We start from the raw sequence: 25972 nt of genomic DNA, 5'->3' as shown, positions 1-25972 counted from the left end.
AAAATTAAGTATTGTATAAATTAAGGAGCCCACATTGTTTTTAAGGAAATACATATAATGAGAGGAGAGGATGGAACACCAAAAGCTAGAGATGTTGAACTTGAAACCTCCCCGCCCCCAAGACTCTGGAAGGGAGTGAAAGTCGTTCAGAGGAGCCTACTTGGCTCCCAGCAGAGGTGCCACAATTGTCTCTGCAGACTAGTCTTTCTCTTCGGGCCTTGGAAGTTTCTTTAGGTTACAGGGAGTCAGTAAGGACGATTCTAAAGCCCCATTAGTCACCTAGAAAATACTCTCCGTGAGAAAGAGGTACCAGAATTAGAATGCAACAAATTCAGGCCCAGGAGAATTTGGGAGCTTGGGACTGTCATTTGCTTAAGTACAAATCCTTCTTCCTCAACTTCAAGTAGGGCTGTGTCCTAGTGAAACCCACGATGAGGTGACTATACCATAAGCTGAAAGTGTATGCATCCGCCTAACCTCCTGAGCATCAGATCTCAACACCACATTATACTGTCAGTCTTGCAGTTACTTGAGCATGTGTGATTGACAGGCATGGCTCAGCTGTGGTGACAGAGTGTCACACCACACATTGTCACTAGCCTGTGAAAAAGTCAAAACCCAAAGTAGGATTCTCTAGTGGATGAGCCAATTCTAAGGTTGTTTATCTACACCTGACAGATACCTTCCTAAGCACCTTGCAAATATTAACTCATTTTTCTTCATGACAACCAAATGGCATAAGTGTTATTATTCTGAACTACAGATGCACCAGGAGGTCAAGGTTATAGAACATTAGACTCAAAACTCAAAAGTCTGGGTATGGAACTCCTATTTATAGCCACTTTTGTATATGACATATTTTTAAAAAACCGAATATGAAATAAAAAACACCAAAAGGAAACAGGTTAGTACAAAATAAGCAACTAGATGTAAAGAACATGCACAGCTTTTACAAACAAAAATGCCATTGAAATTAAATATGCAGATAAACTGAAAGTTCCGATAGAAACTGCCAAAGGGAGAATTAACAAACAGTCACAAAGTTAAAGGAACTTACTAGGAACACAGCACTAAAAAACCAGGAGATAGAAAACCAAAGGAGAAGACAGCTTTGAAAAATCATGTTCCTCATCAGAGTTCCATAGAGAGACCAAAGCGAAGAAAGGGAGAACAGTACTTGGGGGGTTGGGGGACGGAGAGAGTCTGTCTAGAACAGGTAAACTCTGTGACTCCACAGACTCGAGGGGAACAATAAATGGCACAATAATCAATAAAAATAAATTCATTTCCACTCTAAGAAGTAAATCATTACGGTTCATTTTCTGCATAGGTCTATTTACAGATCATTAACGAACTGTGATAAGCAGGAGGCACCAGGACCATCTCCTCCCTACCTGGTAGCTGGCTCCTGCTGGTATAGGTACTCTCAGCTGTCCCAGTGTGAAAACACTACAGGCAGTCTGCTACATGTATCAGAAAAGGGGGGATCTCAAGCCCTAAGATATACATTAGATATGGCCTTGTGTCCTGAACCACCAGGATGGAGAGTTTGGGGAGGAGGGGGCAATTCTAGACACCAGCAAGGTTGTACCTCCCTGAAGAACTCAGCCAACAGGAATTGGGAATTCAGGGAGTGGAGAAATGAAATTAGGAAATATAAAAGACACGGCTATAAGCCAAGTCCATGCACCAGCCATTTGTGCCTTTAACCCAGGCTGGTGCCTGGCTTTTGAAGGACTAAAAAGAAATGGGTGTGGCCTTTGCTACTCTGACTTTCCGAGAGTGCTTTTATTATGAAGGGAGGATCATTCTTTCCCACACCACCTACACAGTCAGCCTGTAAAGTATCAAAGATCATATACAAACAGTCGGGAAGTTAAAAAAAAAAGTACAAATGAATGGAAATAAATCGACAGCATACTGCTCCAGAACAGTATTAAAACCACGAGATCACCGTGTTCAATGGATTAAGAGAACAGTATCAACAGGAAAAATCATCATATTCAAGAACGAGTACAAAATAAAGGCAATCTTAGACAATGAAAAAGGAGTTTGCTATCTCCTTTCACTTAAAAACAACTTTAAAAAGGAACATGAAAGAACACCTGGTAAGCCAAGAAACAGAATAAAAAGAGTTAGAGAGAGAGATGACTCAGCCATTAAGAATGCTGTTCTTACGGGAAACCTGAGTTCAGTTCCCAGCACACACATCAAGTAGCTCACAACTACCTGTAACTCCAGCTATGGAGAATCTGATGCCTTCCTCTGGCCTCCCAAGTCATTGTGCCCTTTCTCTGTCTCTCTGTCTCGGTCTCTCTGTCTCTCTGTCTCTCTCTGTCTCCCTCTCATACACACACAGAGAGAGAGAGAGAGAGAGAGAGAGAGAGAGAGAGATTAAAAAGAGAAGCAGAATAACTTCAGACAAACTTAAACATTCTACCCTTGGAAAATACATATAAGTTATAATTTTGTGACTAAAGACTTACTGAAAGATTGGAAAATGGGAGCTCAGCAATATTAATGAACCTAACACCAATACTTACAAAGTACTTTCTGTGTGCTAGGATTGGCCTAAGATAAGTATACATATCTACTAATGTGTCATACAGGTAGACACACCTATACCAACACGCAAGCACATATAGACATAAGTACATTTATATCAAGAGACCAATTTAATTATCTCTACAATATCATGAGACTAGGCATTGTAAAGAAGCAGTTCTCAGCCAAAAACGCTTCCATCTTCAATCCACAGTCATCATCCCTCAGTCATGTGACAGTTATCCGCCTTTCTCCAAACACCAGGAGAGGCTGATGTATCATCTCAATTTAGATATCAGAACTTACAGAAACATATAAAATAAGCATGAAACTTAGATTTTAGTGAAAATTTCACAGACTCAATCAATTGTGTTCAGTACTTCAGATGAGAATGTCAATTATCCAAAGACATACAAAAATTAAGAGTGGCCTCAGGAAAAAATGCTCTTTAATGGAAGGAGTATGCAAATGCTGAGTGATCATCTCTAGCCTTTTTGAGATATCCCTTCCACACGATCACCTTCGTTGCAAGTATCTAAGGTGGGGGACCATACTCCTTGGACAAGGACAAACATTCTGAAGATGGGTTCTTGAAAAAAAAACATGCCAGGGTTGGGGATTTAGCTCAGTGGTAGAGCACTTGCCTAGCAAGTGCAAGGCCCTGGGTTCGGTCCTCAGCTCTGGGGAAGAAAGAAAGAAAGAAAGAAAGAAAGAAAGAAAGAAAGAAAGAAAGAAAGAAAGAAAGAAAGAAAGAAAGAAAGAAAGAAAGGAAGGAAGGAAGGAAGGAAGGAAGGAAGGAAGGAAGGAAGGAAGGAAGGAAGGAAGGAAGGGAGAAAGAAAGAAAGAAAACCATGTCAATCATAGTTGACTGCCCGAGGCAGTGAACATTTGTCCCAAACTAGAGCAAAACATTCTTCTCTGAGAATCTAGATTTGAGAACAAGGCAGCTTCAGTCCTGAGTCAGAATCCTCGGGTACTCATGAGCGTTCTAGTTGTCAACATGTAGCTGGAGAGGCAGGGGCTTTCTAGGGAGAGAGAGGGGGAGAGAGAGAGAGAGAGAGAGAGAGAGAGAGAGAGAGAGAGAGAGAGAGAGAGAGAGAAGCTCATGGGAGAGACACTCAGGCATTCCAGCAGAAAAGCCAGCTGCCCCCTCTCTCCCAGCCTTTTGGCTCCCTGCATACTTAGTATACTTCAAGAAAGTGCTTCTATACCCAGCTAAGGATATCCTACTGGTAACTTAACCAGAGCAATGACCTGGTATGGCACTTGCTAAGCCTGAATGAGGCTGGGGGCTCTGGCCCCACATGGGCAAAGCAGCCAAGCCATTATCAATAGTCTTGAGTCTGATCAGAGGTCTAAAGAGGTGGAACAACACAGAGAAAGCCGGAGTGGGAACAGGTTCGCTACATGTTGTAGCTTTAACTAAGAACTTATTATAAAGGTGGCAATATCCTGTCCAAGCTGATGCTCTTGGAAGCTGGTGAGGAGCAAGAGGTAAGGATGGAGTTGTTAGGCTGCCCTACGGCCCCTGGCCAAGCATTCACAACATTCTGAGGCTCACCAACCAAGGCAGCAATCTCCCACTAAAGCTGGAGGTAAGGGTGCAAATTAGGAAGTAGATGTTGCTGCCAATAAAATGGTGATATCTTGGGAGAACCAAGAGAATCAGAGAAGCCTAGTCTCTCACTCCCTTCCGAGTGTTATTACAGTGCTTTCTGGAAGGTTTCAGTACTGCCTGAGAGCAGGCCACAGTGCTCTACCTCAGAGTTGCGCAGAAAGATCAGAGAAGGAAATATGTACACTTGGCCTCAACTCTGCTTCTTAAGGGCATGGGAGACAAACTTGCTCATAAATTCTTATATTTGCTTTTTTCCATGAAAGAACAAACTGGAATATACACATGTAGATCATGGTGTTATAAGAAGCAGAATGTTAGTCCTTCCAAGTGATCCCACATGTAACTTTCTGATCAGAATTGTAAGCCTCCAAGCGTAAGGTCTGGAACAAACATGGCTCTGCACATGCTCAGATCTTGTAGAACCAGAGTTAACATGTAAAACAAGAAAGCAGTGTCTGTTCCGCCATGCTTGCTTCTGCATGTCCAACTTAGGATTTCTACTTGTTTGCTATCACCTATAAAGACCTATGAGAGCTAAGTGAGCTCCCTACAGCTACTGTAACAATTACCCCAGACTCAGAAGCTTAAAACAACACAGATTTATCTCAGAGCTCTGATGAATAGGAGATTAGACTCTTGCGCCACGTGTCTCCTTCTCCAGCCCTTCTGATCCCAAGGGGCATCCATCCATTTCTTTCCCAGCTTCCACTGGCTTTCTGAATCCCTTAGCAGGTGGCCCCTTTTCTCCTCATTAAAACCAGTAACATAGTATCTCTGACCATGCTCAGTAAGGAGGCACAACTCCCACCTTTCACAGCTGAAGAGGACTCTTCCATCAAACTCATACAATAAGACGGGATTCAGCTGGATACCCGGGGGTGCCTTCTCCACTCATGGTCCTTAAATTGTTTCCTCACGAAAATCCCTTTTGTCACAAGTATTGCCTGTCAATTTCGTGGACTCTCAAATCACCAAGAAAACAAACCTCTAGGCATGTCTGAGAGGAAGTTTCTAGACTGCGTTAACTGAAGTAGGAAAGCTCACCCTAATTCTGAGTAACTCATTTCATTAGCTGTGGTCCTGGACTGAGTAAAAAGAAGCAGCAAGCAGCATCCATCTCTCGGTTTCCTCACGGTGGATGTTGCCTCACAATCCTGCATCCGTACCTTCCCCACCAAGGTGCAGATGCTCTGGAACTTCAGACCATAAGAAACCCTCAGGTTCTTAAGGAGTTTCTGTCAGGCATTTCATCGTGGCAAAGACAAAAGTAACTAATACAGCAACATCGCCTGGATTCTGGCGACTAGGATGTGGTAGACAACTGCTACCACAGGACCTTCACTCCAACTCTGGTTTCACTTGCCACCACTCCAGAACCTTCTGTCTCCTGGCACAGGCCTGAGTTCTCGACACATCTTGCCAGCCTGGCCACGATAGAATAAAGCAGTAGTTCCCTAAATCCAGTTACTAAATAGCTTAAGTCTCAGCTAAGAAACCACAGCCAGGGAAAAACTAGGTCACTCCACCCTCCCCACCCCATCACATCCCCCAGCCTCTCTCTTAAAGAGAACATTAGAGTTCAAATAAACACTGCAAAAATTCATCCTCACCTGACAAATCAGGGCCTGTCTTCATGATCCACTTACCATGATTAAAATTTCCTGGTATTTCTCAAAACAGTTGGCTCCTTCACACAGTCAGAAGCTGGGTTCCTGGAAGAGGCATGGTCTATTTTCTACCCAGAGTCAGCCCAACTGGCAAGAACCAACAGGTCGTAATGTCAGACACTGGAGACTTCTAAAAACTCTTTCAAGTTCAAGCCCAAGGTTCAGTGTGCTCTTCTGCCGACCACGAGAGTGCATTCCCATACTGTGCAGGATGTCAGCTTCCTCTGTGACAGCAGGAGTGTGGGCAGGTGCTGCCAACTGCATTCAACTGGAAAAAGACCCTGACTATATACACAGCAATGGTGCTTTGCTGGGGGCGGGGTGCTCCTCAAGGGACAACTGATGACATCTAGAGACCAACGTGAGTGTGGAGGCTGGGAAGTGTGCAACACTTGAGGGGGGTGTGCACCTGGTGAATAGGGGACAAGAATGCCACTAAACCTGCTCAATGCATAGAAGAGCTTTCTATAGCACAGAGTGACCTGTCTCACTCTAAGCAATTTAGATAATGAGGTAGAATTCTCTACTGGATCTGCTGAAAACTATTTTAAGGCCAGAGAAGATGTCAGCACCAATTTATCAGTAAAGAAACTAAGGCCCAGAATTGTCAGCGGCCACGACATTCTGAATACCAGAGAGGATATTGGACCCTACAGGCTTCGTCGAGATGTTCCTGTACTTTTACCTAAAAGAACAGGCAGAAAATGGAAGGAGGCGAGAGCCAATGCAGTTTGTAGAATGTGGCTCAGTTACTAACTGAGCATGCATTGACATGCATGGCCAATGGCTCCTGGGAACATAATGTATATATTTGGAGACAATTTATTTTCAAAAGCTTGGATGTCCATGAAGATTCATGTGTTTTGTATGCTTACCAGAAACTGTGTTGCCTCTTTTTCCTTTTTTTTTTTCCTTTGAAATGGGGCTTCATGTAACCAAACTGGCTTGGAACTCACTGTGCAGCTGGGGATGGCAGAACTTTGAATTCTCCTGCCTCCACCTCCTTAGTGGGGTTAGAGGCACTAACCCTTGTGCCTAACTCCAAAGCTGTCTTTTTACAGAGTGTGAACTGCAGCTCAGACCTTGCCAGTGTTATGGTAGAAGCCACATTTATTGACACTGGATCAAATACTTGTCCATATCAGGGGGAGGGAGGGAGCCAAGCCCTAGGCCATGACAAATCAATCCCAATTGAGACCACAGAGGCCATGACATTTTGAATAGCAGAATGGATATTTGATAATTCAGGCTTCATCAAGATGTTCCTGTACATTTACCTAATTTAACTATGAGACCATAGTCCAGTGGAGGGCAGGGACCACATCATTAATTATTCAATCAGTAATTGAAATGCTTTTGTGATGCTGTTTAAAGGAGAAGGCATGGAGGACTTGAAAATGGGAAATGCCATAAGGGATGCTTTCTGGAAGGGCAGTATTTGAGCTGAGATATGGTGAACAGACAAGAAGTGACTAGGGGGAAATTGGTTAGCAATTTCATATTTAGGCCACAAAGAAGACATTAATGCAAGAAATCTGATTGATACATACATACATACATACATACATACATACATACAGTTAGATTTAATTGCCAAGTTGACAATCTGGAATCATCTGAAAAAGTCTCAACAATTAGATTGGTCTGCAATGACAATGAGGAATTAATTTTATTATGCTAATTGAGGTGGAGAGACTTGCCCACTGTGGTTGATACCATTCCTTACATTCCATAGGCAGAAAATCGTGAACTTTATAAGAGCGGGGGTAGGGGAGAGAGTGCGCTAAGCACAAGCATGCAGGGGTTATGTTACTGCTCTTTGCTCTTTACTGTGGCAGGATTTTCCCTGTCCAATCTACTTAAATATTAGTGCAGCAGGAGGCCTGTGATTGGACAGGGTAAAGGGAGGCAGAGCTAAGGGTTTCAGAGACAGAGAGCCTACCAGGAGAGAGGGGAAAGGAAGCAAGATGGAGGACAAGACAGGAAGAAGAACCTGATCCCGCATGGTTTTAAATAGCCACAGGTAGTTATGAATATCACAGGTAGTTATGAATAGGGATAGAATAATTGGGATAACTTGTCTGATCTAGGTGAGCAGCTTGTACCATTATCAATTGGCCCTCTTCTGAATTGAGAATTTATTGCTATATAAATTTGACTGATTAATTATATGTTTCTAGAGTTTTGTTCTATTGGGTTACTGGAAGGTGGGACTGCAGAGCACAGGGGCATGATAGCTAAGAGGGTGCTGGTGGCACTGAGGCAGTGGACAAGAGCTGGGAAGACTGTCTCTGTATGGGGCTAACCATGGAGGCAGCGGAGTTGGCAGGCAAAGAGTAGCTGGATGGAGCGCAGGAACTTGGTGGTTCTTTTTAAAATATTTCCCGCAACACTTTCCTCAGGATTTGATGTGACTACTCAGGCTCCTGACACCTTGACATGTCATGGTATTTACAGTACATCCATGTACAGTATTTAGGACAAAGTATGGACAAGGTCCTGAAAACTGTACTGAGGAAGTAAAATCCAAAGGCTTGCAGGAACAACTGTCTTCAGGTCCCTCCCTGTAAAGCTTCAGGAAAGGCAGCAGGAAGATTGGAAGGAAGGAACAAGCACAAGAAATATCTGCTAAGTAGTTTGCAGGAGTTGCCCAGGCGACCAGGAAATGGGACCAGAGGACCTGAAATGGGGACTATTTTTAAAGGTCAGAGATGTTTCTTGGCTGTTTGAACAATGAAGTGATACATTAATTAAAAATAACCACCTACATCCCCTCTCTTTTGCATTTCCATCTCATCTCTGACATTTTCAATCTTTCTACACATCCCAAGGCTGTTTTCTCCAGGCACACGCAAGAAGAACCAAGACCAGTTTGTATCTTACTTATCAACTGAGCACAGGATGGACAGCAGAACTTCTTTTCCCTCCTCCTTTAAGAGTCCACATTTCTTTGCTGTAATGCTCTGGAGAGAAGGCCGATGGAACTTTCTTAGTAGGGCCGGAAAGCACGTGGCTTTCCGTTCCGTGGCCTGCCTGAGCTCTGAAGCATCGCCAGCTGAGGAGTGGCTGGCAGCACTGATGTTATGTTTTTATAGAGAGACTAGACAGAAAAACTAGGGAGCAGCAGGCTATTTGAAAAGAGAGAGAGCAACAATAACCTTCTGTGTGACTTAGCAAAGGTTTTCACTTTCAAAAATGCTTAGGGAAAAACCGTGGACTCATCCATTCCTTGGCCTGGTTCAAAGCTGGCATAGCATAAAAATGTCCCCCTAGAAAGCAACCACTTGGTCAAAGTTGGAAGCTTCCTGCTAAGCACGCAAGGAAGTTGGTTTTGAGGAGGTGGAGTCCATACTCTGACAGTTGTCTGACCTCGAGCCATGCTGCAGAGCTGAGAGGGAACACATACGAAAGCTCAGGGCTTGTAGGCTTTAGTGGGCTCCCGCAAAGATCAGGGGCCCCTGAGGCTAGAAGAAACGGGCTCAAACTAGGAGTTCACTTATGCTAATCATGACATCTCTAGCAGACACAGTGTCTGTCATGAGGTTTACAAACTCTAACCTCTGGGGTACTGTAAGGTACAGTGTTAATGCACTTGCTGGGACAGTAGCTCAGCATAAACTAGTTATTTTCTCCAGATTGTTCTATAATAAAACATGGGACTGGGACAGAGGACCTGGGTTCGGTTCCCAATACACACCAGGTAGTTCACAACTGCCTATAACTCTTATAGGTATCTGACACCGTCTTCTGACCTACAGGCTCCTGTATGCATAACTACAGATTATTTATGGTGCACATAAACTAACTATAAGAACACACACACAAATTGTCACTCATCTTTTTTTTTTTAATGGCATCATCTAGGTCCAAATGGCACATAGGCATTCAATTGGCTACCATTTTACAAGTATCAGTGGATAGACCCAGGCCAACAGAAACTTGCCAGTTCCTATTTTAATGTCTTCATTACTAACAAATGAAAATGATCACAAATATTTGAAATTTTCCAAGATGGATGGAGATTTGGGGGATAAAACTAGACTGTGGGTAGAATTCAGCAGTATAGCATTGCTTAACATGTGCAGGGACCTGGGTTCAATTCTCAGACCATTATACACACACACATACACACACACACACACACACACAGAGAGAGAGAGAGACAGAGACAGAGACAGAGACAGAGAGACAGAGAGACAGAGAGACAGAGAGAGAGACAGAGAGACAGAGAGAGAGACAGAGAGAGAGAGAGAGAGGAGAGAGAGGAGAGAGAGAAAGGAAGAGAGACAGAGAGACAGAGAAGCAGACACAGACACAAGAGAAACTGTCATCTTTTAGACCAGAATCATATGTTGGCAATTCAGAATAGATTTCATAATATGGAGAATCCACTGGCCAGATTCTGTGTAGGTTTCTCACTAGAGGCTCTGAACATACTGTGTGTATATATCAGAGGAAAGAGGTAGACATAGTGTATATGTATTCATCAAAGGAAAGAGCTGGACATACTCTGTGTGTGTGCATGCACACACACATGCTCATCAGAGGAAAAGGTGGACATACTGTGCGTGTGTAAATCAGAGGAAAGAAAGGGGTGGGCAGAAAAAAAATCCTTTATAAGGTCAAAGCCATCTTAATTCATGCGCAGCAGCTACAGGTACGCCGATGTCAGCCCCATTGTTTTGGCAGCCAAATGAGATCTCTGCTAACTCAATAAAATACTGGCCACAAAAAAATAAAAATAAAAAAATTTAGTTACTTATGTATGAATCTAAAAGGACATACAGGACTCATTTGCTGAATCTGACAAAACTTTGTGAAGGAAACTAAATACTTTTAGTGTAAAAACGGTGTGTGGTCCTGTATTGAAAGATTTGACACAAGGTTTTAAACCCTCAACAAATTAATACACAGGCTTAACATAATCCTGTGAAAATTGCAGTAGGATATAAGCAAGATTGCTCATGTAGATATAAACAAGATTATTATAAAATTAATATACAAAGGCAAAGGATCTAAATAAACTACAACAATTTTGAAATCAGATAAAGTGAGACAAATTGATCTACTCAACTACAAACATTATATAATTGCAGAACTCATTGCTGTTGTTCTTGGGTTTAACCCCCAGGATTAGAGAACAGACAGGAAATATGAAAGGAAAGAAGGAGACACTCAGGCACTGCGTGGCATGGGAGGAGGGACAGACACAGATTTGTGACGCAGAACCGAGCCCCGGGCGTTCATCCACTCAACTGTGGTGGACTGATAATAAACAAAGGGTCGGGAGATTCAGCAGAGAGGACAGTGTCTTCAGCACGGGCCTCTCTACATGTAACAACAACCATGAAACAGTCAAAAGTTTCATGCAGCCCAAACTAACCTAAACAAAGTGTTACGAAGAGGAATAATTTGAGGACATATAAGTATCTTAAACCCCAATCAAAGAGCCACTTGGCAAGATCTCAGGCACACATTTGATCTCCACCACACTGGAACCTCACAGCCTTGGTTTCTTTTGCCATCTTTCCAGGATAGACACCCCCCCCCCCAATCCTATCACAAATGTGTCAAGATATTCAAGATCAAGTTGATCATCCCAATCTGGAAACCATCTCTGAAGCTTTCTGAGCACTTATTTGACACTATAAATGGGAAATTCCACACATGAACTTAGGTGATGCGTCACAGTCTGTGGCATACAGGCACACTAGACATATTGAATAAAACCACCATCAGACTCTGTGTATAAAAGTCATAAAAACAAACTGGTTTCATATTTAGCCTTGAGTTCTACACCCAAGATGTCTCATGTTGCACGTGTGAATATTTTTTCAGGTATCTCTGGTCCCAAGCATTCCGGCACAGGCCTGTGAGAAGCCCTTAGCCCTCAGAAGTAACCCTTGCTAGGCATCCCCCACTATATCCAAGTGAGGAAAGCGTGGCTAAATCTTCTTCAGTTGGAGAAGAGGAAGCATTTGAAGCCAATTCATTATTGGAATCACAAGGGAGCTGGCTGCAGCTTACCCATCCCCTCCCCTTCCCTCCCTGTGGAGCTGCATTCCAGCTGTCTCATGGCCCAAATCCTGCCCAACGCTGAATTAGAACCTTGGGCAGAACTGCTGATCCCAAGAGGTCTAGAGCTGCCTTCCATAGCTGCTGCAAACAAAATGCAAAACAGAAAGTTCTATCTTGTTTACAGTAGACACCACTCAGTAGCTAGGAAAGGAGTTCACATGTTTCACTCTCCCCCTTCCCTCTTACCCTCTCTCTGCTAGAATTGTAATCGCCAGGCCAAATGGTTGCACCATATTCTCAGTACAGCCAAATGTTGAAGCCTGTGTGAAATGTGAACCCATTGATTTATTGGAATTTTCACTTTAGACTGGTAACCACAGCTTTGTGAGAATGCAAGTCGAATGCCATAAACTGCCAAGTACTGTGCACTTCCCATGATCTTGGTAACTTGCCCATGGGGAGACAACAGAGGAACACTACTTTGGGACAAGGAGTCAATACATTTGGGTAGAGGGTGAAGCAGCAAGGCCCACAGCAAAGAGCTAAAGGCACAAGAAGAAAATAGACAAGGACCCCCAAATCTGGAATCCCCACTTGAAGGATCAGAAGAAAAGAGATCAAAGAAATGGCCCTTGTGGATGCTGGAAAACGGAGATGTAGTCTGGTGCTGCCCTAGCTGGATGTCTGGCCAGCTCCACTCACAGCTGGAGGCTCTATCATGGCCCAGAATGCTGCAGACAGCAAACCACCAGAGCTGGGCTGGCCACTGAAGGGCCTCTACTGGCCCTAGGACCTCTGAATGGTAGCACCTTTGGTTTTCTGTTGATGCTACAAAACCACTAGTTTAAATAACAGGGGTGTATCTGCTCTGGAGGCCAGAAGTCCTAAAGTCAAGGTGTCAGTGGGGCTGAGTTCCTGTTGTTGGCTGAAAGAGAAGGTCTCCATGTCCTTGCTGACCCATGGCTGTGCTTGCTCACAGCCCCATCCTGCATATCTGGCAGCAGGGAGTTCTTTGCCTGGGAGCTATATTTCTGCCTTTGGCTTCTTCTTCCCTATTGGGCAGACACAGACTCTAGCAATTATCCTGGCCCCAGTCAAACAACCCAGGGTAGTGCCCCATGGTAAGTAGAGCTGAGTGACAGCCTCATTCCCACCTGGCACATTGTCCTGGAAACTTGCTTAGTCACAGGTTCTATGTACAGGAAGATGGGTTGGAGGAGGAGGGTTGTTCCCTACGGACAATTTCCCTTTCTCTGTAAAACTGGAATCTTACAACCTAGTTAATATAAAGCCAACTATATATAAAACGTTGTGTTTCTTTTACCCTATTATGTCTTCCTTCTGATTTAAAAATAGCTAAAATAGTGGCCCCTTTTGGGCAAGGTCTCAGGTCCAGCCTTAGAAACCTTCAGTGAAGTATATGGCACAGTCCCTCTCTCTCCACTCCAACAAGCCTCATGACACAAGAACAAATGAGGGGCAATGAGGGGCACTGGTGCAGAGATAAGAGGTGGAGGAAGCAAGATAAAAGAGGGCAAGCATTCCCTTACAAGACAGGCAGGTTAGGCCAGCTCCTCTGGCTTTCTATAGCTTAGTCTCTTCATCCATTCAATGGGCCACTGGGAACCACATGAGGGGGCACAAGCAAAGTGCTCAGAGTCTCAGTTTAGGTGCCTATACACTGTTATTTAAAGAAATTCACAAACTACCAAATGTACCCCACCCAAAAGTAGACATAGGGCAAAAGGTCAGACTCAAGCTTCTTTGCTATCTGGTGCATCTTTTTTAGGTATTTGTGTAGGTGCTGGGATACTGGAGGGTCTAGCTCTGGGTGGATGGGAAAGAGACCCAGAGGCAGGGCAGGTGAGAAGTAGCCACTGTGGCAAGAGCAGTGCCAACTTTTGAGGTCTCTGCTACATGTTGGGAGTGTGATTGGAGTTCTTACAGCATTGCATGGGACACACATCCAGCTGAGCAATATGAATGTGCTGAGAGAGTGATGGGTGGAGATGCCACAGTCCGAGGACCCTCTACAAGAGGGACAGAGTCCTAAGAAAGCAACAGCAACAGTGGGCTGCTTACTGTATGTATGTCCAGGATAACCTCACCAGCTCCTTTAATCCTCGTGCCAGTGGTGTGTACTAGTGTCACACTTGATGAGTGGAAAAAGGGGGCACAGAAAGTCTCAGGAACGTGTCCAAGGACACGCAGCCAGGAATGCCAGTCTCCCTCTGGAATCTGGGATAGGTCTATGTCCACACATTTTGCGTTGCTGTGACGAGAGAAAAATGCATGTAAGGAGCAGAGACTTATTTTGGCTCATGGTTCCAGAGGGTTCAGCCTATATGCTTCCTTATTTCTATTGTTTCCAGGCCTGTGATAGTGCAATGCATCCTGCCTGAGAGGGGCAGAGCAAAGCTACTCATGTCCTGGAAGATGCAAAGCAGGGGTGGAGGCCGGGGCAAAGCACAGCACCTAGAAGCACACATCCAGTGACCTCTCACAGCTCCCAAGTCAAAAACCCATCGATGGATTAATCCATGGATGAGGTCAAAGCCCTCATAAGCCAATCACTTCCCAAAGGCTTCCACCTTCGAACACTGCTATATTGGGAAACAGACTTGCCATCCTAAGACTTTGCTTGTCATTTCTAATCCGAGTCAGGACATCGGCAACGAACCAGAGCTTCTTTCCAAGTGGGTGCAGCCTGTCTCCACCCTGTGGCTTAGCCCCCTGTGCTAGACATACTCTGGCCCTGTTTAGCCTCTGGAGAAGGGAGGGATGAGAGAGGCCAGTTACAGAGACCCACCCTAGACCTAACACTGGAGATTTCAGGGCAAATGAGCCTGCTTGGGCCCCAGGAGTAACATCAGTGCAGCACAAACACATGAGTGGGAAGACAGTCAAGTGAACACACAGAGACCTAGGTTGGCTTCAAAAGCTGGCAAAAGAAAGCAAAGTGGTCTCACTCTCCCTGCAGAGAGGGCATCAAGTGTGCAGGCCCTAAGGAGGTAGCCTGCTTGATCTATCTATGGAGAAAAAAAAAAGGGAACTTCTGGTCTAGGAGGAGAGCAAGCACCATGAAGTAAACACATATGGACAGAGGGAGTTAATCCAACAGGCCTTGTGAGGCAGAACATCAGCTCACCAGATGTGATCATTAATATCGATCATCAACTTAACAGAATCCAAGACAAGGCTCTATAATCCCTGAGGGATTTTCTAGATTAAGTTAATTGAGGTGGGAAGAACCATATTCCATGTGGGTGGCATCGTTCCATGGACTGAGATCTTAGACTGCACAAGCTCCGGCGATTGCCTCTTCCTCATCACGATGGACCATAACCTTGAGCCAAAATAGATCTTTCCTTTCTTAAGTGGCTTTTGGTTTTGTGGCAGCAATAGAGCAAGTGTCTAATGCAACAAGGGAGAGGGCCTGCTGCAAAGAGGTCTTTCCCACCGACAAACAGAAATGGGAAAAGGCAGGGGTATCAGCCATTGCCCCAGGGTTTCCCAAGGAGCAGCGACCCTGGCACGGAGACCTTGAAAACAGCGTGGTGAACTTCCATCCCAGAAGCCAGCTCTACAGTTGTTTGACTTCAGACATGTCACCATCTGAAAGTTCATTCCTTAGTCGCTGACACCCAGAAACCCAAGGAGGTAGCGTGGGTGGCATCTGTGAAATCTCTGTTTGGTTTTAAACAGTTCCCTCTGCATACATAAAACAGACAAAGCACAGGGTGAAGGAAAGACCGCCTCACCTTGAACCTGAACTTGACAGTGTTTTCATCAAAACCCTTCAAGATCATCCCAAACTCCCCTGCTCAGAAACTGACAGTTCTCCTAGAAGTTAGAAAGGAGCGTGGAAATTCTCTCCCCAGGACCCCACAGGTGCCTGACATCTCATCTCCCCATTAGGCAAGGACAAGACATGGCATGATATGTTCTGAAAACACACCGCCCTCCCTACCTCCCAAAGAGACAAGATGATTGATGAAGCCTCCCACAGTTCTTCTCTTCTGGGGCCTCCAGGCTCCCTTCCCCCTCCCTGAGTGCAGGGCTCTGGTGTCTCCTCCCTCTGAGCTCTGGCAAACGGTTCTATGCGTCCCACACATACTGAGTAGGGATAAGGTGACCGTGGTGAAGGATGGACTGGTTGGTCCCCAGAGTGTAGAAAGCTGGGTACCACTGGGAGAAGAGGGAGGGGGCACCAGATGAACACTGCACTGTGTAAATGAGACGCTGAGCAGGTATTCAAGTTTCTGCTTCCCCCCTGCCCCCATGGAATGAGTCTTTATTCCAGTCACTCTTTAACTGCTGTTTCTACCACCTTCCCTTTTCCCTCTGCTGTGACTAGACTGTCCTTTACTTGTCCCATCAACTCGCCCTGTCCATCTTACCCTGAACACTCTTTGCCTGCAGGGAATATGGAAGTGGTCAGCTTTGCAGCTTCAAGATTCTCGGACTTATTCCCCACTCTGTCTTTCCTTCTGCTCACTCCCTAACCCCACTGGTCCCCAGACAAGCCTCAACACTTCTTAAGCCTGGCATTCCTGCAGTGTGCCCTTGAACCTGACCTCTGACTTGAATCCATGTACCACTAGCACTACACTTCGCTTTCCAGCTCATCCCTCTTAGCACAGTGTGTGTACACTAGCAGCACCACCCCAGTGCCCTTGAACATCTGCAGTGCAGCAACCATCAGCTGCCACATTCCCTACATACAAACCACCAAGATAGCCCAAGGAATAATGAGAAGTCAGTCTTCTTAACATCCACTGAGCCCTTTCTGAGGCTGAGTAGAAAAACTCCCTAAGTTTTTGCTCAACATTGACCTTGCATTTTTTAAAGTTCCAGTCCACAAACCTGCCATACTCACTCTATGCAGAGAATCCTCCTCCAAAGCTGCAAAACCCAGTTGTTCCCTCACCTGGATCCTTGCAGGAGACCTTAGTCCTTTCCAGGATGATCTCTCTACCTCCTGTCAGCCTCACAGCATCCCAGAACCCTTTGTGCACTGATGTAGTTGTTTATCACAAATCCTACTCACTTCAAGACCAAAGTGTAACCATAAAGGAAGTAAAAACTTGTCTGGTCCTACCTTCCTTGTGACTTGGGTACCTCATTTTTCTCAAGGAAACTAGTGCCCTGAATCTCTGCAAAGATATCCCATTCCAAATGTCATGCTAACCTCTTAGTGATGTGCACAACCATGTCAAATCTTTGTATTCTTGGACACAAGGCCTGGCTTACAACTAGAGTTCTCTCTATTTGTCTTACTAACAATCTTGACTTTTTGCTCCAAATTCAGCCAACTGGTCAACCTTCCTTAGTTCTCTTCATCCCCTCCCCACAATATCTTACAAACACAAACCTGGTGCTCAAGTTACTGCCTTACTTAAAAAAATAAAGTAAAAAACAAAAAACAGATGGTTTTCCCTATTAAACAGTTAAAGTGCAAAACATTTGGTTTTTAAAAATTGTCTGCATTTATTCCAAGTCCTTAGAAGCACTGACTCACCTCAGCAGAGTAATTAACTTTTCAATCATCATGGTGGTTATAATTGCAACACTCACATGTCTAATATACTTTCTGTCATTAGGGAAATGAAAGATTGGTTTCTATTGGGGCACTAACATTTCACTAAATGGCAATGCAGTGAGGAATGATAATTTATAATGCTGAAAAATATAAATTACTCAAAATCATTACAACAATTATATTTTATAACTCCAGATAGCCCAAATTAGTTGAAAGAATTATTAAAACTGAAATTGCAGACTTTGTCATCAGCTCGAATGTGAATTACTGGAGGGATGTGGCAGCCGTACCTTAGGACCTCAGGCATCATCCTCAACTCAGCCCTGCCACAGATCCAATGGGAGCTCCACCCACCTCAGGTCAGTATGGCCTCTGCCTTCTCTTGAAGTCCCCATAGCATACTGGATTCTCCTACTAGACTTCCCCCTAAAGGCAGGATCAAGTCTTGCTTTCATTTACTATCTTATTCTTAGTACAGAGCACTCAATAAATGCCATATGGATTAATTAATAAATACACAGGGAATGCCACAAACAAAATATTAAAGATGTTCATTTTAAAATACCAACTATGCCAGTCCTATAACGGAAAAGCATTTTTAAAAGTCTTTTCCTAGTATTTAAAAAACTTTTATGTCTTTAGCATACAAAGTATTGGGCTTCATCATAGCATTTTTCCAAACAACTTTTGTTGTTGTTGTTGATGGTGATGATTCTCTTTTCACACCCACCATAATAATCTGAAATATACATTTGTAAAGTGCTTTCTCCCTTCACATACCAAGAAGCTGGTTTTTGTTTGTTTGTTTGGTTGGTTGGTTGGTTGGTTGGTTGGTTGATAGGATGGTTGGCTGATTTTGTTTTGTTTTCTTGGTTTTGAGGCAAGCTGTTGTGTAGCCCAGGATGGCTCAATGTACTATGTAGGCTCGATTCTCTTGTTTCTACTTTCAGAGTGCTCAGAAAACAGGTGTGCATCAGCATACCCAATTTTTCCTGTACTGCTGGGGATCCAACCCAGGGCTTCCTTCATACTAGGCCAGCACTCTACCAAGTGAGCCACATCCCCGAGTGCAAAACAGCAACAACTTCCTGGCAAACTCCTTTCTGGAGCTGGAAACTCCTTTCTTCTGTGTCTGAAATCTTACCCACTCAAGTCCAGTCCTCTTTCACACCCGATTGGAAAAGGCAAACTCTGATCCCAGATCTTGCTTTGCTTGTTTGATCTGAATCCCATGTCTGCCTAGGTCTGCAGAATAGCAGTTAACATGTGAGGAAGTGGGTAGACTGTAACCTGCATGGGGCATATCAAGTAATCAGGATGCCTAATACAGAGACACTTGAGGAGGACAGAGGACCAGGCAAGCAATGTCCCCCCTCTTAGAACCACACAGAGCGGTCTCCCCTGCTTATCACTTCCTAGTGCTTCCAATAAATATTGTATTTGGGAGAAGGACCCATGGCTAAAAGTAAAACTAGAAATAAATTGTTCTAGAGAAACACAGAAAATGAGAGGATGAAAATTCCTTTCTATTAAGCTCTTACTATGTGCTGTGTAAGTTTTAAATATTCTAGTATAATTGCTTACAATCCCATACAAACATACACACACACACACATTTACATCTGTATGAGATAGAGAGTAGCCAATCCATTGTAGAGGTCAGAAAACTGAGGTCCAAAGAAGGGAGTCTGCATAACCATGAGGAACTAGAGGCATGCCATGATTTTAGGGTGGGAGCCACTCATCTCTAGAAGTCTGTCACAACTCAGCCTTCTCTCTCCTGCCTTTCTCTCCATTCTAGTGTATGCCTTCTCTCAGTCATTTGTAGCCCCAGATTAATTAACTCATTGCTAGTCAGGGCGAATAAACCTCTGTTGATTTAATCACATTCATATTTTTTAGGGAGTGATTTGTTGAGCATTGAATAGGTGCCTGCTTCTGCACAGGTTCCCCAAATACCAGGGCATGGCCACTGTCAGCAATGCTCTCAGTAACTGCTAAAGAGAAAGACAGAAACCTAAAATGTTTTCATTCCAGAAACAATATGTTGTCAGGAGTCAGGGGAGAGAGAAAAGGATGTGTACTGTCATCTTCACTGCAAGTATTTACAATGTCTAACACGGACATGTGTGTGTGTGTTTGTTTGTTTGTTTTACCATTTGCAACAGATTCAATTGCCTTCTATATTATTCATGCACTGGTGAAGGAACAGCTCAGACACTGAAGCATACCACCCTTCCACTTCCTGTTGGCCCTTAGTGGAGACAGAACTATTCCAGGAGGCCCAGTACACTGACACCCGTCAGATTTCTTGATCTCATTATCCCTGAGCAATAATTTGACTTGAAATAAATTTAGACATTAAGGAAAATCAGACTCTTAAGAGTAATTCTATCTCTCACCTCCCCCCTTAAATGCCCCTGAGAGATGATGGTGCTCCATTTGTGATGTCTTGCTTATCCCCCTTGTGTTTCTAGTTAAGAAGAAATGGAAGCACTGTACTTACTTCAATCTCTTTTTTGCTAATCCTATAATAACCGACCGACTTCATCTCTAATGACAGTGGCCAGACAGGTTACTAGCCAGGCACAATCATCAGTCCCCTGCTCTCACTCCTTATTGATTACTTCACACCAGTCTTTTCTTCACAACTTCCCATTCTCCCTTGAGCAACCCAGCTTCCAAGCCCTCCTCCCTAAAAGCCTTTCAGAATCCAAGTAGTAAAAATAGCTGTCATGTGATAATATGCCATTAAGGAGGGGGAAAAAAAAACCACATAGTTCAGAGCAAACATTGGCATGCATGAATGTACGCATAATTGCCACTGAAAAGCCAAGTAAATAAAGTGTAATCCTGAAAAAAAAGCACAAAAATAATCAAATGTTGTCAAACTGCATGAAATATCCCAGCTCTGAAAATTATTTACTTGAGGGATATAATTCAAATAAAGAAGGAAGGGTAAGCATAAAATTCTTCTCTCAATATGAAAAAGGTAGCAAGAAATTGGGACATGATGGAGGCATGGCTGAGTAAATCACAGGCCATTAAAAATAATCATTATGAAATCTGAGTCACAGCATGAAAATGTAATATACTAAGTCAAAAACAACATAATTGGTATGATATACAGTATATAGGAATATCTGTTGGTATAAAAATGGTGGGATCATGGGTAATACTTTAAGACACTATTAGATATTACAATATTATCTTTTTACTAAAAAAAATACAGAGAAAAGCAGGAGATGAGTCACTGTCAGACAAATATTGCCACACAAAAATATGGTTATTATTGAATTAATGTTGCTTATTTATTAGGGAAGCATTTGATGGGCATCAAACAGGTGCCTGTACTGGGCAGGTCCCCCAAATGACAGGCATGGCCTCTATCAGCAAGAACCTCAGTAACCAAGGCAGAGACCAATAATAGAGAATCTGAAATGTGTCTATACCAGAAAAAAATGCAAGGTTAGGAACAATGACAAGTGGTTAACTGTGAGTACAGATGTCAAGTCTTATCCCAGTTTAGTTATTAATGTTGGCCACTTTCAAAATTAAAATTAGTCTCTGTGATGGTTAGTGTTAACTGTCAGCTTGACAGGATCTAGAGACATCTGGGAGATGGGCCTTTGGACGTGCTTCTGGGAGGTTATCTTGACTGTGTTAATTGAAGTGGAAAAACCTGCCCACTGTGGGTGGCACCATCCCCTAGACTGGGATCCTAGAGAATGTAAATGGAGAAAGGAAGCTGAGCAGCAGTAAGCACTCATCACTCTTTGTTTCTTGACTGGTGATACAATGTAATCATCCAGTATAAACCAGGAGCAACCTTAAAGTCTCCTGGAAAGTTCCTTGGCTATCCTTGGAAATTGAACTACTTTAGAAGCCGCCAATGCATATGGCTGCTATAAAGACACACCTTTGTTATTCTTCCTTGAGAAGCTTACACCTAACACTTGGCTGTGTATTATCCCTTCTCTGAGTGCCCCTCTCTAAATCCAAGTGCTCCCTGCTTAAGCCTACATTCGCATCTCTTTTGAATAAACTCCAATTCTACATAGTAGAGACTCCTAACATTTTTTTTTTGCAACCAAGTCATGAGTCCTGTCTTCACCAGAGTAGACTTCTCTGAAAAGACTCCCTCTGGCGTCCCTCAGCCAGCAACATGGAGATTATCTGTGGCCCTTGCCCTTCTGACACCGACAGCCTCATCAGAAAGCCATACTTTGATTTTACATTATTGGTCAATATTGAAAGATGCCAAGAAATGGGACTTTGGATTGCAGCAGTGTGAAGGGACAGGAGCTAAGAGGAGGAAGGGATCTTAATGGTGTCATACAACACAACCAGTTTTCTAATGTTGGTATTCTTGGCTTCTCAGTGTGGACAGGTATAGTGGAACCTGACGATTTCTCATTTAAATTAAAAAATAACTAGTATCCTGTTGACCTCACTGAGACCTGATAAGACCCCACTGCATGCACAGGACCCAAGGTCAGAGCCGTTCATCTCCGTAGCTACCCTGATGTGTGTGTGTGTCAATGTTTCTGGATGTTAAATATTGTATTTATAATAAGAATAAACACATAACATTTTTATAAAATATGCATGACACAGGATTTCTCATACTTCCTTGATAAGTGGGCAGCCCTATGGCTCCCAGTCCACCTGCCCTGACTTGCCATCATCACCGCCACCCATGTCCAGAAGGTGTCCCCATCCGGAACTTCAGCTCTTTGCTTACAAATATTAACTCACCATTGTTCTCCTCCCAGGTCCTAACAGTCGCCATCCTGTTTCAGTCTCTATGGATCTGATTACTCTAGGTCCTTGTCTGAGCAGAATCATCTGATATCCACCCTTTTGTTCATTTATTATTGTATTTATCAGCATGCACCCAAGGTTCCTTCTCATACAGCATGTGCCAGAATCCCCTTCCTCTTTCGGAAGAATAGAGCTCCACAGTGGAATGACAAAGTGAGACATATGCTCTCTTCTGTTCTGTTCTCTCCTGCTCTTTATTTTGAGACAGGGTCTTGTGTAGCCCAGCTTGACCTTGAACTCTATAGCTGTGGTGGATTGTATGAGCATGCCAACATAGCCTTTATAAGAGTGGAGGATTCTGTGAGCATGCCCCCATAGCCTCTGGCATTTGAACACTAGGTTCCCTGGAGGTGATGCTGTCCATGAGAATCTAAAAGACGTGGCTTTGCTGGAGAAATCCAGCACTACTCACTGGACTGGAGGCTTCAAGGCCTCACACCTTTCACACTTCAGTCTCTGCTTTCTGCTTTTGATTCAGAATATGAGCTCTCGGCTCGATGATCCAGTTGCCATGCCTCCTGTCTCCCAGCTGTAATGGCCCTTTTCCCTTGGAATGGTAAGCCTCAATACACCTCCTTCCTGACTTGGTCTTGGTTTTAGCATAGCAATGGGGAAGTAAAGAATACAGGCTTTAAAGCTGACCTTGAACTGATCTTTCTGCCTGATTATAGGAGTGCATGACATCATCTGCTTTACTCAGTGCTGGAGATAGACCCCAGGGATCCACACATGCTAAGCACACACTCTACCAACCGGGCTACATCCCAGCCAAGATGGAGGGTATAGAGAGGCTATTGCCACCTCTCGGGGTCACCATCAGGCCACCTTTGTTACTGCCACAACTCTATTCCTAAATTCAAGACGGAGAAACCGTCTCATTCCCTGATCTCTGAGCTGGTTTGTTCCTCATTTAAAACACACCTCAAGTGGCCATTTGTTTGAGAACCTGCCAAGACTTCTGGTTCCTTCTCCCAGAGTCTGGATGGTTCTTCCTCTCTCCTCCCAAGACCATGTGCTCAGTGCTTGCTGAGAGTTCTTGGCTCAGGCTGAGTTTAACCCACCTGTCCAGATAGCAATAATCTGTCGGGATCCAAAAGATCCTAGCCACATGCCTCAGGGCTCATCTATGACTGCACCCCTGACCACCTCATCTTCCTTTCTCAGTGGGCCCTGCCCTTTCCCTGCATAAGAGGAGGTGTCCTTTCAGCCTTGGCCACCTTTTAGTCACCCTTCATCAGATACTGCTCTGCAGTCTCCCTTCAACTGATAGGTGTAAGACAGAGCCTGTCAGGCACAGGTGCTGACCCACTTACAGCCAGAGAGAGTTCCTTCCTTGGGTAATGACCCCTGTGAACTTGGTCAGGCGCCGGGCATCCACTTCGATCCACTGATGCAAGTCGTTCCTACCAGCACACCAAGCCCCATCGTAAAAGTCGTTTTCATTAATGCCTGCCTGGAAAGAAGAAATTGGTGTTCAGAAAGACCTTGGATTGAAGATGACTAAGACATCTTTTCTTGAGACAGAGAGGACAAGAGAAGAAAAACTACTGTACCACAGACTCCTTATTCTAAACCATGGGAAGGAGGTGAGACTATCTTGGTATAGCATGTCTTCTTCTTGGCATATGTGAAAGACTAAATTTAATGAGCTCCTATTACTTATTCAGTCAACACATGAAACCCCATCTCCTATGTACTTACCATGATGGGTACCATTGCCAGCTTGGCACAATCTACAAATGAACTACTGGACAAAATTCTAGGCTTGTCTGTGAGGGAGCTTCTAGATCAGGTTAGCTGGGGATCAGAAGATCCACCCTGGATGTGGGCAGCACTGTGTCTGGGCTCGGGTCCCAGACAGTATGAAAAGGAAAGATTATGGGTACCGGCACTCATTTCTGTCATCCTCCTCACCACGGACACAGTGTGACCAGCTGCCTCACACTCCTGCCACCATGCTTTTCCACCTTGATGGACTGAACCCTCAAGCCATGGAACAAAATAAAGAATTTCTTCTTTAAGAAGCTTTAATCAGGTATTTTGTTCCAGCAATGCGAAAAGTAACACATCCAGCCGCCCACACACCAGGTGCTGGGGAACCTCACCACCCAGGCAGCAAGAGATACACAGTAACAAGAACAAGGAGGCAGGTACTATTCAGGGACTCTGAGCGAACTGCCTTGGGAGCATTTAAGGACAGTTCAGCTGAGTCCCTGAGACCATACAGACTCCCTCCAAAGAGGAGCAGCGTGGAGCTGGCCCCAAAACGTAAGTACTTACTCCTGAGTATCTGCCCATCAAGAACTTGTTTGATGTGTTCATTTTTTGCTCACTAGTATGGATAAAACATTGTATATTTGCATTTCCAAGGTAGGTCAAATTGCTGCTCTGAAATTATCGCTGCAGTCTCACCATTTAAAGAGATAATTCCTTGACATCATTTTTAATATGTTTAATTAGAGACGTTTGAATGAAGTGAAGCCTTCCAATTTACTAAGGCTCAGTCTGCCCGAATTCTGTTTTATTTTTAAGTGACTACTTTATATGGTTGTAGCTGGATAACAGAAAGTATGATTCATCTCAGGCTGAAGAGACAGCTCAGTGTTTAAAAGCACTGGCTACTCCTGCAGAGGACCAGAATTGGGTTCCCGCAACCCTTATTGGGCAGCTCACAACTTCATGTAACTCTAGTTCCAAAGGGTCTGATGCCTTCTTCTGGATTCTACTGGCACCTACAACCCTGTGCACATTTCCACCACACACATACACACAAGTAAAGTGAATTGTTTAAAAATAATAATAGATCAGCCCATCATCTCTATGTCTTCCATGCTCTTTAATTTTTGATTACTTTTTAGTGAGTTTTAGGGACAGTCCGGCTTTTAATGAGCAATAGAATATGAAGCTCGGGGTATAGCTATGTATATAGCTGGGCCGAAAACCCCAGAGCCCTACACTCATTACAACATGAGCTAACACAACTGTCTTAGTTAGGGTTTCTATTGCTAGGATAAAACACAATAACCAAAAAGCAACTTGGGAGAAAGATGTTCACTTCATCTTACAGCTCTCAGGTTGTACTCCATCACTGAGGGAAGGCAAGGCAAGAAGTCAAGGCAGGAACCTGGAAGTCAGAACTAAAGCAGAGGCCACGAAGGGGTGCTGGTTATTAGCCTGCTCCTTATAGCTTGCTTGGCCCAATTTCTTCTACAGCTCAGGCCCACCTGTCTGCAGCTGAAACCATCCCCAAAAGACTGGGCCCTTCTGCGGCAGCAATTTATCAAGAAAATGCCCTGCCTGCTTAACTACAGACTAATCTTCTAGAGGGATACTCTCTCTTAAGACTTCCTCTTCCAAGGTATGTCTAGGTATGTGACAAACTGACAAAAATCAGGCGTCCGAGGAGCCTCCTGTTGGGACCAAACTTGGTTCATGCATGCATAATGATTTCTGACACTACCCTCCAGGACCTTTGAGGCAAACAATAGAATATGGACAACAAACACACTGTCTTCAGCAGGCACTGCCATCACAAGTGACTGTCAGTTTCAGGAACTCTAAGTCAATATTCCTCAGAAAGCAAGCTTTAAACTACCCAAGAAGCAAGGTCAGATGGCCTCAGTGATACACAGGTGATGGTGGTTGCTATGTAGGATCTGTCCCCTAAAATCATCAGGAAAAGTTTGCTCTTCACTGTGTTTCCAGTGGCCCCAGGTACCGATGTAGGTTAATCCTTAAGAAACCTGGTGGATCAAAGAC

At 44.0% G+C, this 25972-nt stretch overlaps 1 protein-coding gene across 1 annotated transcript in view; it reads right to left on the bottom strand.

The window, feature by feature from the left end:
• Cpxm2 (carboxypeptidase X, M14 family member 2) overlaps positions 1-25972 on the bottom strand; it is a 116471-nt gene that overhangs the window by 45938 nt on the left and 44561 nt on the right. Inside the window, exon 4 of the mRNA XM_021166950.2 lies at positions 23527-23666. Within this exon, the coding sequence (XP_021022609.1) occupies positions 23527-23666 (140 nt within the window). The remainder of the gene's footprint in view (positions 1-23526; positions 23667-25972) is intronic.

The sequence above is a fragment of the Mus caroli genome, unplaced genomic scaffold (genome assembly GCF_978045245.1).
Source record: "Mus caroli unplaced genomic scaffold, Mus_caroli_1 scaffold_8, whole genome shotgun sequence".
Classification (NCBI taxonomy): Eukaryota; Metazoa; Chordata; class Mammalia; order Rodentia; family Muridae; genus Mus; species Mus caroli.
The sequence above is the reverse complement of the archived record's forward strand: the minus strand, read 5'-3'. Positions and strand labels throughout refer to the sequence as shown.